The sequence below is a fragment of the Mesoplodon bidens genome (assembly GCF_964165515.1).
Source record: "Mesoplodon bidens genome assembly, chromosome: 17".
Classification (NCBI taxonomy): Eukaryota; Metazoa; Chordata; class Mammalia; order Artiodactyla; family Ziphiidae; genus Mesoplodon; species Mesoplodon bidens.
In genome coordinates, this window is record NC_138174.1 from 1407187 (window position 1) to 1419390 (window position 12204).

A 12204-nucleotide genomic window follows, 5' to 3' on the forward strand; every position below is an offset into this window, starting at 1 on the left:
TATGGAAAACAGTATGAAGGTTCCTCAAAAAACTAAAAATAGAGCTACTATATGATCCAGCAATCCCACTCTTGGGCATATATCCAGACAAAACTATAATTCAAAAAGATACATGCACCCCTATGCTCACAGCAGCACTATTTACAATAGCCAAGACATGGAAGCAAAATGTCCGTCAACAGATGAATAGATAAAGATGTGGTACATATGTACAATGGAATCCTACTCAGCCATGAAAAAATGAAATAATGTAATTTGCAGCAACATAAATGAACCTAGAGATTATCATAATAAGTGAAGTCAGACAGAGAAAGACAAATACCATATGATATCGCTTATATGTGGAATCTAAAATATGATACAAATGAACTTATTTAAAAAACAGAAACAGACTCATACACATAGAAAACAAAGTTATGGTTACCAAAGGGGAGAGGGAGGGAAGGAGGGACAAATTAGAGGAGTTTGGGATTAACAGATACACACTACTATTCAATATATATAAAATAGATAACAAGGACCAATTGGATAGCACCGGGAATTATAGTCAGTATCTGGTAAGAACCTATAATGGAAAAGAATCTGAAAATAATATATATCTGAATCACTTTGCTGTACACCTGAAACTAACACAATATTGTAAATCAACTATACTTCAACGAAAATAACTTTTTTTAATTTAAAAAGATCTTGACAATTTCACGACGGGAGAACAGAACAGACGTAGGAGGATCTGAGCAGCTACAAATGGTCAGTGTGGTTTCAGGAGGAGCCCACAGCCTGAGGCACAGGGCGAGGAAGCCACCCCCATCTGGTGGTGCTCAACCACACACATCAGCCATCAGGACGCTCACAGAGACCTGTCTGCTGTGAGGAGGAAGCCTAAGGGACTTCTTGTTTACACCTGGAGTCAGGATAAAACAAGGCCAGTATAACCAGGAGTGGCAACGGGGGCAGGCGGTGCAAGGGCTGGCTTGAAACTGAGTTGTTGTTTCAGTAGAGCCGAAGTTATACAACTCACAGAAGAAAACATAAAGGAAAACGTTCACGATGTTGGGTTTGGCAATGATTTCTTGGATATGATACCAAAAGCACGGGCAATAAAACAAAAAAAAATACATAAACAGACTTAATCAAAATTTAAAACTTTTGTGCATCAAAGGACACTACTGACAGAGTGAAAAGACAAACCATGGAATGGGAGAATGTATTTGCAAAGCATATAGCTGACAAGGAATTAATATCCAGACTATATAAAGAACTACAACTCAACAACAAAAACCCAAAGAACCAAATTAAAAAAGGGCAAAGGACTTGAGTAGACATTTCTCCAAAGAAGATCTACAAATGACCACGAAACACATGAAAACAGGTTCAACATCACTGAACCTTAGGGAAATGCAAATCAAAATCACAATGAGATACCACCTCACACCCCCTATAATAACTACTATTTAAAAAAAAAACAAAAGGAAATTAAGTGTTGGCAAGGATATGGAGAAACAGGAGCAGGAGCCTCTGTACACTGCTGGTGGGAATGTAAAATGGTGCAGCCACTATGGAAACAGTATGGAGGTTCCTCAGAAAGTTTCAACATAGAATGACCGTAGGACCCAGCAATTCCACTCCTGGGTACATACCCAAAGGAATTGAAAGCAGGGACCAAACAGATACTTGTACACATACTTATGTTCACAGCAGCACTACTCACAAGAGCCGAAAGGTGGAAACAACCCAAACGTCCGTTGCCAGATGATGGATTAAAAAAATGGAATGTTATTTACACACAATGGAGTATTACTCAATATTACATACAATGTAATATCATTCAGCCTTAAAAAAGAAGGAAATTCTGACACAGGCTCCAACATGGATGAACCTTGAAGACATTATGCTGAATGAAATAAGCCAGACACAGAAGGATAAATACTGTATGATTCCACTTATATGAGGTCCCTAGAATAGGCAACTTCATAGAGACAGAGAGTATTGATACAAGAGCTGTTACAGGGACAGAGGAGAGGGAGGAATGGAGTCATCATTTAGTAGTTAAGCTCCTGCTTGGGATGGTGAAAATGTCTTGAAATAGGCAGCGGTGACTGTTGCATAACACTGTGAATGTACTTAACGCCACTGAATTGTACAGTTAAAAGTAGTTAAAATGGTAAACTTCATCACAATTTTAAAAATTGGGTTATTATCATGCAGACAAATTAGTAACTAGTTCAGCAATTCAATTAGGATATAGATAATGCCAAATTCCAATTTCACTGTTACTGTAAAGAAACCAAGCCTTAATTTAGGGTTTTTCTAATTAAGAGGTTATTAATTTCGGGTCTACCGTGGACTCCGGGGTATGTGAATACATCCTAGAACTGTCAGTGAACATGTGTAAAGGCACTGTTCTGAGAAGTTCCAAAGGTTTCATCAGGTTCTCTATTTAGTCTTTAAGTAATCAAATCATTCGTTTCAGAGAGTAAATGGCTACCATTCTAAAACGAATTCTTTAGTACTGAGTTATTACTTGACGGAGTAATTTTTTAACTACTTGAAATGAATATCAGAAATGTGCACAACTAGCCTGACACATAGCTTACAATTGGCCAACGGTAATGACAGAACATCCAAGTATCAAACCGATTTCCTCGGGCACAGTCACAAAGCCGTGTTGGTTGCTGCACGGGACACCTGCCGCTGGGCCCAGACCCGCGGCCTCGGTGCTTCGCCCACTCCTAGTTCTCACCTGGAAGCACCACATCGGCAGGCGACCATGGTTCTGGTTCACGCGCACATCACAACTCAGCTCTGACCCTGTGCCTCTACTTACCCAGATAAAAAATTAATAGGTAATAACAAGAATACTTGAAAACATCCCATGACATACAACTGACGTCCCTACACTATTCGGAATAAAAGGTCAAATGTTGGCCTAAGCCTCCTGGGTTCATCAGAAAACCACGTGCCCCGTTACCTTCAGCTGCGTCTCCGTGGGAGTCGGCGCCAGGAAGGGCGGCTGCCCCACCAGCATCTCGAAGAGAATCACGCCAACACTCCACCAGTCGCAGAGCTGGGTGTATCCTGAAAGACAGCGTCACTCAGCTCCCACCCCGCACACGTCCTCCTCACACACCCCGAGAGAACCGGCTCACGTCGGCGGGGAAGCTCCAGGCGGCGCACAGGTGACGTCACCGCCCCACCCGGCGGCGCGCGCATGACGTCACCGCCTCCCGCAGGCGGGGCTTAGAACAGTCCGCGAGAAAAACGCTGCCGGGGCGTCCTCGGTCTCCACGTGGGAGAAGGGTGGTCACGAGCATTTTCTTATTTTCCACCGTTAGTCTGTGATAAACACAGGATGCTCTTGTAATAAAAGGCTTTTTAATTTTAAAAGATTACTGTTATTGTTAGTAACAACAGTAACCAGAATTTTAGGTTCTTAAAGAACACGAACAGACGCAAGTTAAAATCGTAGAAACTAAAAAGCAGAAATTCTGTGATCTGAGGTCAGGTGAGACCAGTGATGAGGCTTCCCGGGGAGGCTTCCTGGGGAGGTTTTGGGAGAACCGGGGGGAGGAAACTGGCAAAGGGAACGGCTGCCACCTGTCGCGCCCCTTGGGGGCACCGAGGGAGCCAGGCCCCCCCGCAGGGCTGCGGCGGCCTGGGGCTCGGGCCGGGAGGCCTCGTGGAGGCTGCGGAGCAGGCTGATCTTTGATCTTGTCCCACGTCCCAGTCCGAGCCCCGCTCCCGTCTGCTGTCACCGAATTCTTGCTAAGTGTCACCTGCAGCCCCTGCCCGTCTGGCCCCGGAGGCTCCGCTGGGCTGCTGCGAACGGGGGGTTGGGCGAGACGGCTGTCCTGCCCCGCAGGCCAGCACCCACCCCTCCCTCTTTGAAAGGAGGGGGAGGGGGAGAGCTTTACTGGGCAGGGAGGTTAATACTCTAACCTCTCAAGGCACTGCTGTTACACGTGAGGCGGTGAGAGGCTAGTAACCCGCGCTGGGTCACACAGCTCACGGAGAACACGGGCGAGGACCGAGCGTCCTGGCCCCAGTGACTGGAAACAACACGTGAGAACAGACAGGCCACTGCTCTCTGGGTTCATCATACGGAATCGATGAACAAACGCAGCGCTGCGGGCCCTGCAGCTGACTGTCAGATGCCTCTCGTGCTCGGCCAGGCGCCCGCTGGATGGGACGGAGCGCTGCTGTCCCCACATCTTACCTTGAAGGTGCTTCTGGACCTGCGGCGGAGAACTGGAGGACACGGTGTTTGTATCCTCACACCCGCTGACCAGTGAAGGTGGTTGACCCAGGTGGGACCCCCCACATCCCCCGCCACAGTCCTGTCTATCACAGGACTCTGTCAAAACCAGTTCTGGAGCGACTCCTCTGGGCTCCGGGGAGCAAGCCCACCTCGCACCCAGCCTGTCAATTCCAGCCTAAGGAAGGGCAAGTGGAGACGGGCCAGAAGCAAAGGCAGCTCCCAAACAGAGGGACACACACTGGAGGCCGTGTTTGCTAAGGAAAGAATCCGGCTCTCGGGCTCCCGTGAGCACAGACACAGCGGGGACACTTCGAGTCTCTGAAAGCTGGGGCTCGGGACCCTCAGAGGCCACTGGCTTGGGTGCAGGGCCGAAGCACGCACCTTTTCGGAGGAGCACTTCCGGGGCGATGTAGTTTGGGGTCCCAACCAGGGAGTGAGCCAGACACCGCTGGTGCTGCCTCCGCGCCCTCTGCTCCAGCGTCTTGAGCCGCTCTCCACAGCGGCAAGTGGACACGTCGTCCCAGAGGTCGCTGGGCTCCATGCTGTCCTGCCTGCTGTGACTCCCTTTCACCCAGGAAGCGGAGTGAGGAGAGAAGAGAATGAAAAAGTTAATTTTCACTCTTCAACAATGCAACAAACCCATAGCTTCAAAAGGAAAAGTAATCCAACCCAGCTCCTGACAGAGTGAGAGAAAGATTCCTCCCGCCATCTCGCAGGTGGCTGAGGTCCTGGGTCTCACACCCAAGCCATGAGGTGCACACCCGTGCCAACATGGGCGGCATGGGGGAGGCGGCCGCGGGGGCTGTGCCCTGTGCTGGGTGACAGTGCGGGGCCGGTGAGAAAGGCTCAGGGACTGTAGGATGGTGGCCCCAGAGCCTCTCAGGCCCGTCTCAAAGGCTAACACCACCTGTTTGATAGCCATGTTTTAAGATGGGCATGGAAAAGAGTGAGAGGATTTAGAAAATATGAACACAAATGACTTCAGTGCCAAAAAATGGGAATGAATAAAATGATTTAGGATTAGTTTTGAGTTAAAAAATAGAAGCCTGAGCTATAGAGTATTAAAATAACTATTATAAAAATTCAAGCCATGAATAAGATAATGACCAGCTGTTTCTGACTTTTCCAGGTAGCAGGACCACAGGAGGTGGAGTTAAGCTGCCTCCACAGCCAGGTCTGTGCCTGCAGGTAGATTCAGGGTGGCTGTGAGAGAGGGCTCCTTGGGAGGCTGGGAGGCTTGTTTTTTAAGGCTTGTTTTTTTTTTTTTTTTTTCTTTTTGCGGTATGCGGGCCTCTCACTCTTGTGGCCTCTCCCGTTGCGGAGCACAGGCTCCGGATGCGCAGGCCCAGCGGCCATGGCTCACGGGCCCAGCCGCTCCGCGGCATATGGGATCCTCCCAGACCGGGGCACGAACCCGTATCCCCTGCATCGGCAGGCGGACTCTCAACCACTGCGCCACCAGGGAGGCCCAAGGCTTGTTTTAATAGGGCACAGTGATGGCTCCTCAGCAAGGCCCCATGGGACCCTATGGCCTACTGTCCTAAAAACATATTAGTAAAATTTGAAGCCACTAACTTACAAAAAAAAAACCACCTCACACGTCATACGACTTCTTCAGGGAGAAAAAAAGGATGTCACACCAAATTATACAATCACCCAGTGAGAGCTGCGCCCCAGGAGGGGAAGGAAAGGCCTGAGGCGGCACACCTGCATCCACCCTGGCCTGAGACGGTACCTTTCTGGTAGTATTTGGAGTTGTGCGTCCACCTGAACCCAGTGCAGAGGCCAAAGTCTGTCAGCTTGATATGGCCATCGAGATCTATAAGAATGTTGTCCGGCTTGATGTCACGGTGGATGAAGCCCATCTTGTGGACGCTCTCGATGGCCAGTGTCAGCTCCGCGATGTAGAAGCGGGCCAGGTGCTCGGGGAACACCTCCATGCGGATGAGCAGGCTCATCATATCGCCACCCGGGATGTAGTCCATGACGAAGTACAGGCTGTCCTTGTCCTGGAAGGAGTAGTAGAGCTTGACCACCCACTCGTTGTCCGCTTCCGCCAGGATGTCCCTCTCGGCCTTCACGTGGGCCACCTGGTTGCGATTCAGGACGTCCTTCTTCCTCAGCGTCTTCATGGCATACAGGGCGTGCGTGTCCACCTTGCAGGCCAGGCACACCTCCCCGAAGGCGCCGACGCCCAGGGTCTTCACCTTCACGAACATGGACTTGTCCATCTTGGCCCTCCTGAGCCTGTTGTAATTGGATTCCTTCTGGAAGAGGATCTTCCTCATCTGCTCCTGCTCAGCTTCGCAGAGCCCGGCCTGTGCAGGAGGAAACAGGGGAGGGTCACCCTGGGGGAGCCCAGGGGGAAGGGTGGGGAAGAGGCCCCAGAACGCAGGGGACCCCAATCGATCCGCGGAAGCCAGGGTGCACAAGAACGGGGTCAGACAGTACAAGCGAGAAAATAACTCTTTGTTCTTTACATCCACACAGAGTCACAGATCTGGAATCGAAAGGGAAGACATAGTAACAGGGACTTCTTTCTCCAGGTGACCTTAGGCTCTAAAAACTACAGGAAGCTTATATTAATAAAAATCTGGGGGAAAGGGGACCACAAAATTCCTGGAGCTCTAAGAGCAATGTAATAATTTAATAATAGTTCAGGGGAAAATGGGAAAACAAACAAAGCCAACGAAAATGGGACAGTGGAAAGGGCACAAAGCTTATTTTTAGAATTTGGAGTTGGCGGCTCTCTGTGATTTAAATTGACCATGGCACTTTAATCTAAATAATTTCATTAATAATTACCTTTTCTAACAGTTTAGTGCCAGCTAGGGTATATTTCAAACCTTATTTGCTAACTATAGACTTAAGGAATAGATGAATCACTACTAGATATATTTGTCTTTATTCCACAATTTCAATGTATAAAACCTCCAACTTTCTACTCTTTCAAAATGTTTCCTTAGCAGTTAGAAAAACTTGGTGGATTTGTGCACGAGTAAGGACACACCATACAAACCAACGCGTTCATTTACATGCCGGCACATCAGGCAGAGCCCGTCCCCTCCCGAGAGTGAGGGGGAAGGGGAACGCGATGTGCCGGACTTCTCCAGGTGGGACCCCCGACACCAGCCCCGCTCCCCGGGAGACCACCGGCCTGGAGGGGAGGTGCGTGAAGCAGAAGCAAGAAGGGACCCGCGGCGACCCCATGACCCACCTTGGCCATCTCCTGCTCCAGCTGCAGCCTGCGAGCCACCTTCTGCTGGTAGGTCTTCAGCACGTTCTCCACATGCTGCTCCATAAAGAACTTGAAGGCGGACGGCGAGTAGCTCTTGATGCGCGACTCCCGCTTCTCCTCGTCGCGGCAGCCCCTGCGCACGGGCACCGGGGACGTCTGGATCTGCTTGCGGTCCTTGCCCGCCTTCTCCCCTTTGGCGCCCCTGGGGCTCCTGGGGCTCCCGTCGGGGGGCTCGGCGGCCCGGCTGCCCCGGAGGCCCTGCTGCAGCCCCGCGCACAGGCCGTCCACGTCGTACTGCTCGGCGCGGCCCTGCGGCCGAAGCAGGTGCCGGGGGTAGGGCGGGGGCCGGCCCCGCGCCTCGGCGCCCCCCGGGGCGGGGGGATGCTCGTCCTGGGGCTCCAGGCCCTCGAGCGCGGGGCCCGGCGGCGGCACCCAGGCGGGGTGCGAAGGCCCCACGGCCGTCTGGGGCTCGGGCCTCATCACCCGCACGCTCTTCACCGCGTGCAGGATGTGCGCGGCCGTCACGGCCGTGATGGCGTTGGGAGAGGGCGCGGCCGCCGCCTGGTGGCCGTTGAAGGAGCCGGTCCTGCTGGGGCCCGGCTTCTGCAGCGAGTCACGCCGGGCCAGGCCGGCGCTCGGCCACTGCGGCGCGGGGGGCGCGCTCTGCTCAAACCGCTCGGCGCCGAGGCCGGTCCGGGAGGGGGTGGCTAGGCCCGGCGGGGGGCTGTCGCCAGCGAACACGGCGCCCCGGGGGCCCCCCGCGTGCACCGGGTGGGGCTGCTTGGGGTGCGGGTGGGGCGCGTACGCGGCGGCGCCGCCCGGGGGCGGGAACGCGAGGCCAGGCTGCACCTGCACCTGCACGGCCGGGCCCTTGGCGGCCAGCCCCGCGTACCCCCCGACCTCCGGCGGGGTCTTACTCTGGAAGGAGGGGCTGCGCTGGACGCCGTAGCCCAGGGGCTCCCCGGGCACCAGCAGGGGGGCCCTGTAATGCGGGCCCTGCAGCGGGGGCGACGGGCCCCCGGGGCCGGGGAGGCTCATCCCGGCGGCCTCCCCAGCGGCGGCGTAGCCCTTGGGTGGGTGCGGACGGCAGTGAGGCCCGACGGCGGCGAAGAGAAAGTCCGGGTACTGGCGGGGAGCCTCCTCCAGGGCGGCGGGGCCCTCGAAGGCCGGCCCGCTCACCTGGGCGTAGGGCGGGAAAGGGTCAACTGCTCCTTCGAAGCTCGGCCTCCGCGGCACAGAGGCTGGCGCCAGGCCCTTTCCTGCAGAGGAGGGAACGGGAGGCTGACGCCGCGGCACGGCTACTCCGCGGCCGAGGGCCTGGGAAGGCCCCTGACGCCAGTGACGGCTGCGTGGGCAGCGCCGGGCTCCCAGTCCAAAGGCCATGCCCTGCCTGTCCGAGGACGCCCCCACGGAGCACCTGGCCGAGCCCAGACCCTCTGCAGCTGTGCTTCCAGCAGAAGCCACAGCAAATGACACTGTTCTCAGGCTAAGATGATGCATCAGAAAGACCACGAGCAAGGCAGGTGCGGGGTCATCAGAGAGTGGGCGCTGCCTCCTGAGGGGCTGGGCTGCAACACAGACCCCGGGACCCTCAGAGTCTCGACACGGTGGCCAGCGAGGCACTGTTTAAGGGAACTCCTCAGTCAAGAAGAAAACAGAAACCTGTGTCCTCTTCACAAAGAAGATACGGCTACAAAGCCCGTGCAATTTCCCCCTCAGCAGATGAACTGGGCTTATCCAAGGTCTCCCACAAAACAGGGAACACTCCTGTTCAATATCCTGAATCCCTTACTACACCCAGGGACCTCAGGTCACCAAAGTGGCCCCATCTGTTCTACCAGCAAACAAAAAGATTCAGTGACAGCCAGCAAGGCAGGACATCTGGTGCTGGGGCCTCTGGCCCTCCCCAGGGGCACCAGGGGGCTTTCCCACACCTCTGCCCAAGGTGTCCAGCTCTGGAGGCACCTGCCATTGGGCAGCCTGCTCTCAGAGGCCACAGAGTGGGAAACGGTGTGTTTCAGAATCAATGAAATAAGCCTCCCCTCAAAGACTCCCCCACAAGCCCAAGAGAAAGCAGAAAGAACCTGCGGGGTTGCCTCATTTTAATATCCAGTGAATTTTCCGATCTTTCATAAGCAAAACAAGTCCACAAACCCAGCAAGTAGGAAGCACCCAGCTCAGTGTCATATCTGCCACCCGCTGTCCCCACCCTTGGGCGACCGTCAGGATGGCCCCTGCCCGCGGCCCCCAGCGTGCTCACCTGGGGAGGTCTGCTTGACGACCCGCACAATCTGCTCCTTGCCCGGCTCCAGGTAACCCATCTTACTGATGAACTCCAGGGCGGCCTCGATGCTGCGGCTGCCGGTCTGCTTGAGGGCCCTGCCCGCCATCTCCTGGGGGTGGGGTGGACACAGAGACGTCAGTGGGGGCCTGGGTGTGCGTCCCCTCGACACGAAGCCTCCAGGACTGCCTTCCCGCCCTGCGCCCGGCTCCAAGCCAGCACCACTGGGGCCAATGACAACCTCACACACACTGACACCCAGACCGCGACGATGGGCCTGGAGGACCATACGTCCTACTCCTGCTGAGAAAACTTCTGTGACTAGACTGAAATTCCCGTCTGGCCTGTGGAAGTCAGATAACTGGCCTTCCCCACCCCAGGCTTCCTGGGGGAGGGACCCCTGCCCCGAGGGGAGAGCTGCACTCTACTGTTTACAGTGCCCCGTACCCATGCGGGCGGCAGCGGGCGAGAGAGGACATCAGCCCAGGACAGGCCCCAGCACTGCTGGCGGGATGAGCACCCGGGGAAGAGGGCTGGAGGACGGAGAGGGACCAGGGACTGATCACAGGCCAGACGGAGGCACAGCCGGCTCTTCAAGGACAGCCGGGATTTGGGCAGCCGGAGGGCTCAGTGGAGGAAGGGTATTCTTGGCAGCAGGTGGTCAGAGCAGGGGCCTGGAGCGGGGAGAACGGGGAGGCGGGAGGGGACAGCGGGGAGGCACCACAGACCGGGCCCCCTATCTGAAGGCAGTCGCGGGAGCTTTCCAAGCAGGGTCAGGGGTCCGTGAGAGGATGGGCCAGGGGCAGAGCTGCAGACACTGTGGTCGGGTGCGCAGGCCAGAGGGGGAGGGCTGCGAGGGCTGTGGCCCAGGCGCCCGGGGTCGGCTCTGCAGAGCTGTGGGCAGACAGGGGAGCCAGCCTTCAAGGATGGAACCGGGAGGGGCAGCTAGAGGGGATTCTGTGGACAGACGGGGGTCTTCTGAAGGTGGAGGGGTGGGTGGGCGGGGAGGAGAGGACTGCAAATGCAGGAAGCGGGTGGTGACCGGAGGGGAGGGGTCTGAGAGCAGCAGGGGTGGGAGAGCCTTGACAGAGACTGCTGTAGCTCGGACCGGAGAGGAGAAGGCAGTGAGCAGGCAGCAGGACCCCAGGCCGACCCCAGGTCCCCAGAGGACAGAGGCCGGTCAGCAAAGAGCCACGGCAGGAGCCCAGGAGATGCCCCGGACCCCGAGGACGGATGAGCCGCTCTCCCCGCCTGCCGGGCCAGGGGCTTTTCGCGGCTAACAGAGTGGACCTGTCCCCGCGCTGGTGTGTCTGCCCCTCTGTTAGGACTGCGACAGCCTGGGGGCCTGACCCTCCTGTGGCTCAGGGCTGTGCCCACCCACCTAACACAACGACGGGAAGGACTCCGGTGCTTCACATCCACTGACTGTGTACATAATATTAAACCCCATCCTGGCCGGGCCCCACGGGGTGGCTGGACAAAGCGCGCACGCGGCCGTGACCTGTGCCTGTGTCCTCGGGGCGAGGCAGGAAGAGCCCCGCCCGCGAGCCAAGGGCTGGGGGGGAGGCGGCCTCTGGGGGCAGCAGCGGGAAGGGACGGCTCGCGAGGCTGGGCAGCGGTAGCCAGAGCTGCCTTGGGATCGAAGGAAAGGGCACGAGCTGGGGGAGAGCCAGCCCCCTGCGGACAGAGCCCATCTGCTGTGCCTGGGACGGGACTGAAGCCTTGGCTTCTCTGGGGTGACCAGCCACACGTGTGCGTCGCTTCACACCGGCTATGTGTCAAGGAAGCGGCGACCCTGAGGACCAACCACGCCGGACCGTGTGTGTGTTCAAACTCTCTGCTGCGCACTGGCCTCACAGCCTCAAGATTCCAGCCTTCCTTACGCTTCGCTTCCAGTCGAGGAACTTAAGCAGCAAAACACCGGGAGGCAACCACAGGTACCGCCGTGCTCACAGGGCTGTTTTGAATCGCACAACGAACCATACACCGATCACACACCCGCCCACGCTAACGCGCCCTCCTGTTTAGTAAACAAGCCAGTCAGGCAGTGTTGCCCTTGCCGTCTGTGCCTTCCACCAAATTGAGCAAGTGTGCAGTTTCCGTACATTAACTCTCAGAGACACCACTAGACATGTATGTATAGGCGTGCTTTAAAAACCGCAGGAAGGGACTTCCTTGGTGGTCCAGTGGGTAAGACTCCACACTCCCAATGCAGGGAGCCCGGGTTCGATCCCTGGTCAGGGAACTAGATCCCGCAAGCATGCCGCCACTAAGACTTGGCACAGCCAAAATAAATATAATGTAAGTAAATAAATAAATACTTAAAAAAACCCCACAGACTGCAGGAAACTCGGGATCATTTTTAAATCTTTACATCAGGAATCACAACCCTGTCTTGCCTCCACCCCCCAGAAAGCAGGACCCCGT

The 12204-nt window shown here is 55.5% G+C and overlaps 1 protein-coding gene across 2 annotated transcripts in view; it reads right to left on the reverse strand.

Annotated features, from left to right (window-relative positions):
- LATS2 (large tumor suppressor kinase 2) overlaps positions 1-12204 on the reverse strand; it is a 49496-nt gene that overhangs the window by 2477 nt on the left and 34815 nt on the right. For both annotated transcript variants that reach the window (XM_081214530.1, XM_081214531.1), the window contains exons 3-7: positions 9757-9889; positions 7476-8755; positions 5994-6576; positions 4640-4822; positions 2972-3078 (exon numbers count right to left, since the gene is read on the reverse strand). In XM_081214530.1, the coding sequence (XP_081070656.1) occupies positions 2972-3078; positions 4640-4822; positions 5994-6576; positions 7476-8755; positions 9757-9889 (2286 nt within the window). The remainder of the gene's footprint in view (positions 1-2971; positions 3079-4639; positions 4823-5993; positions 6577-7475; positions 8756-9756; positions 9890-12204) is intronic.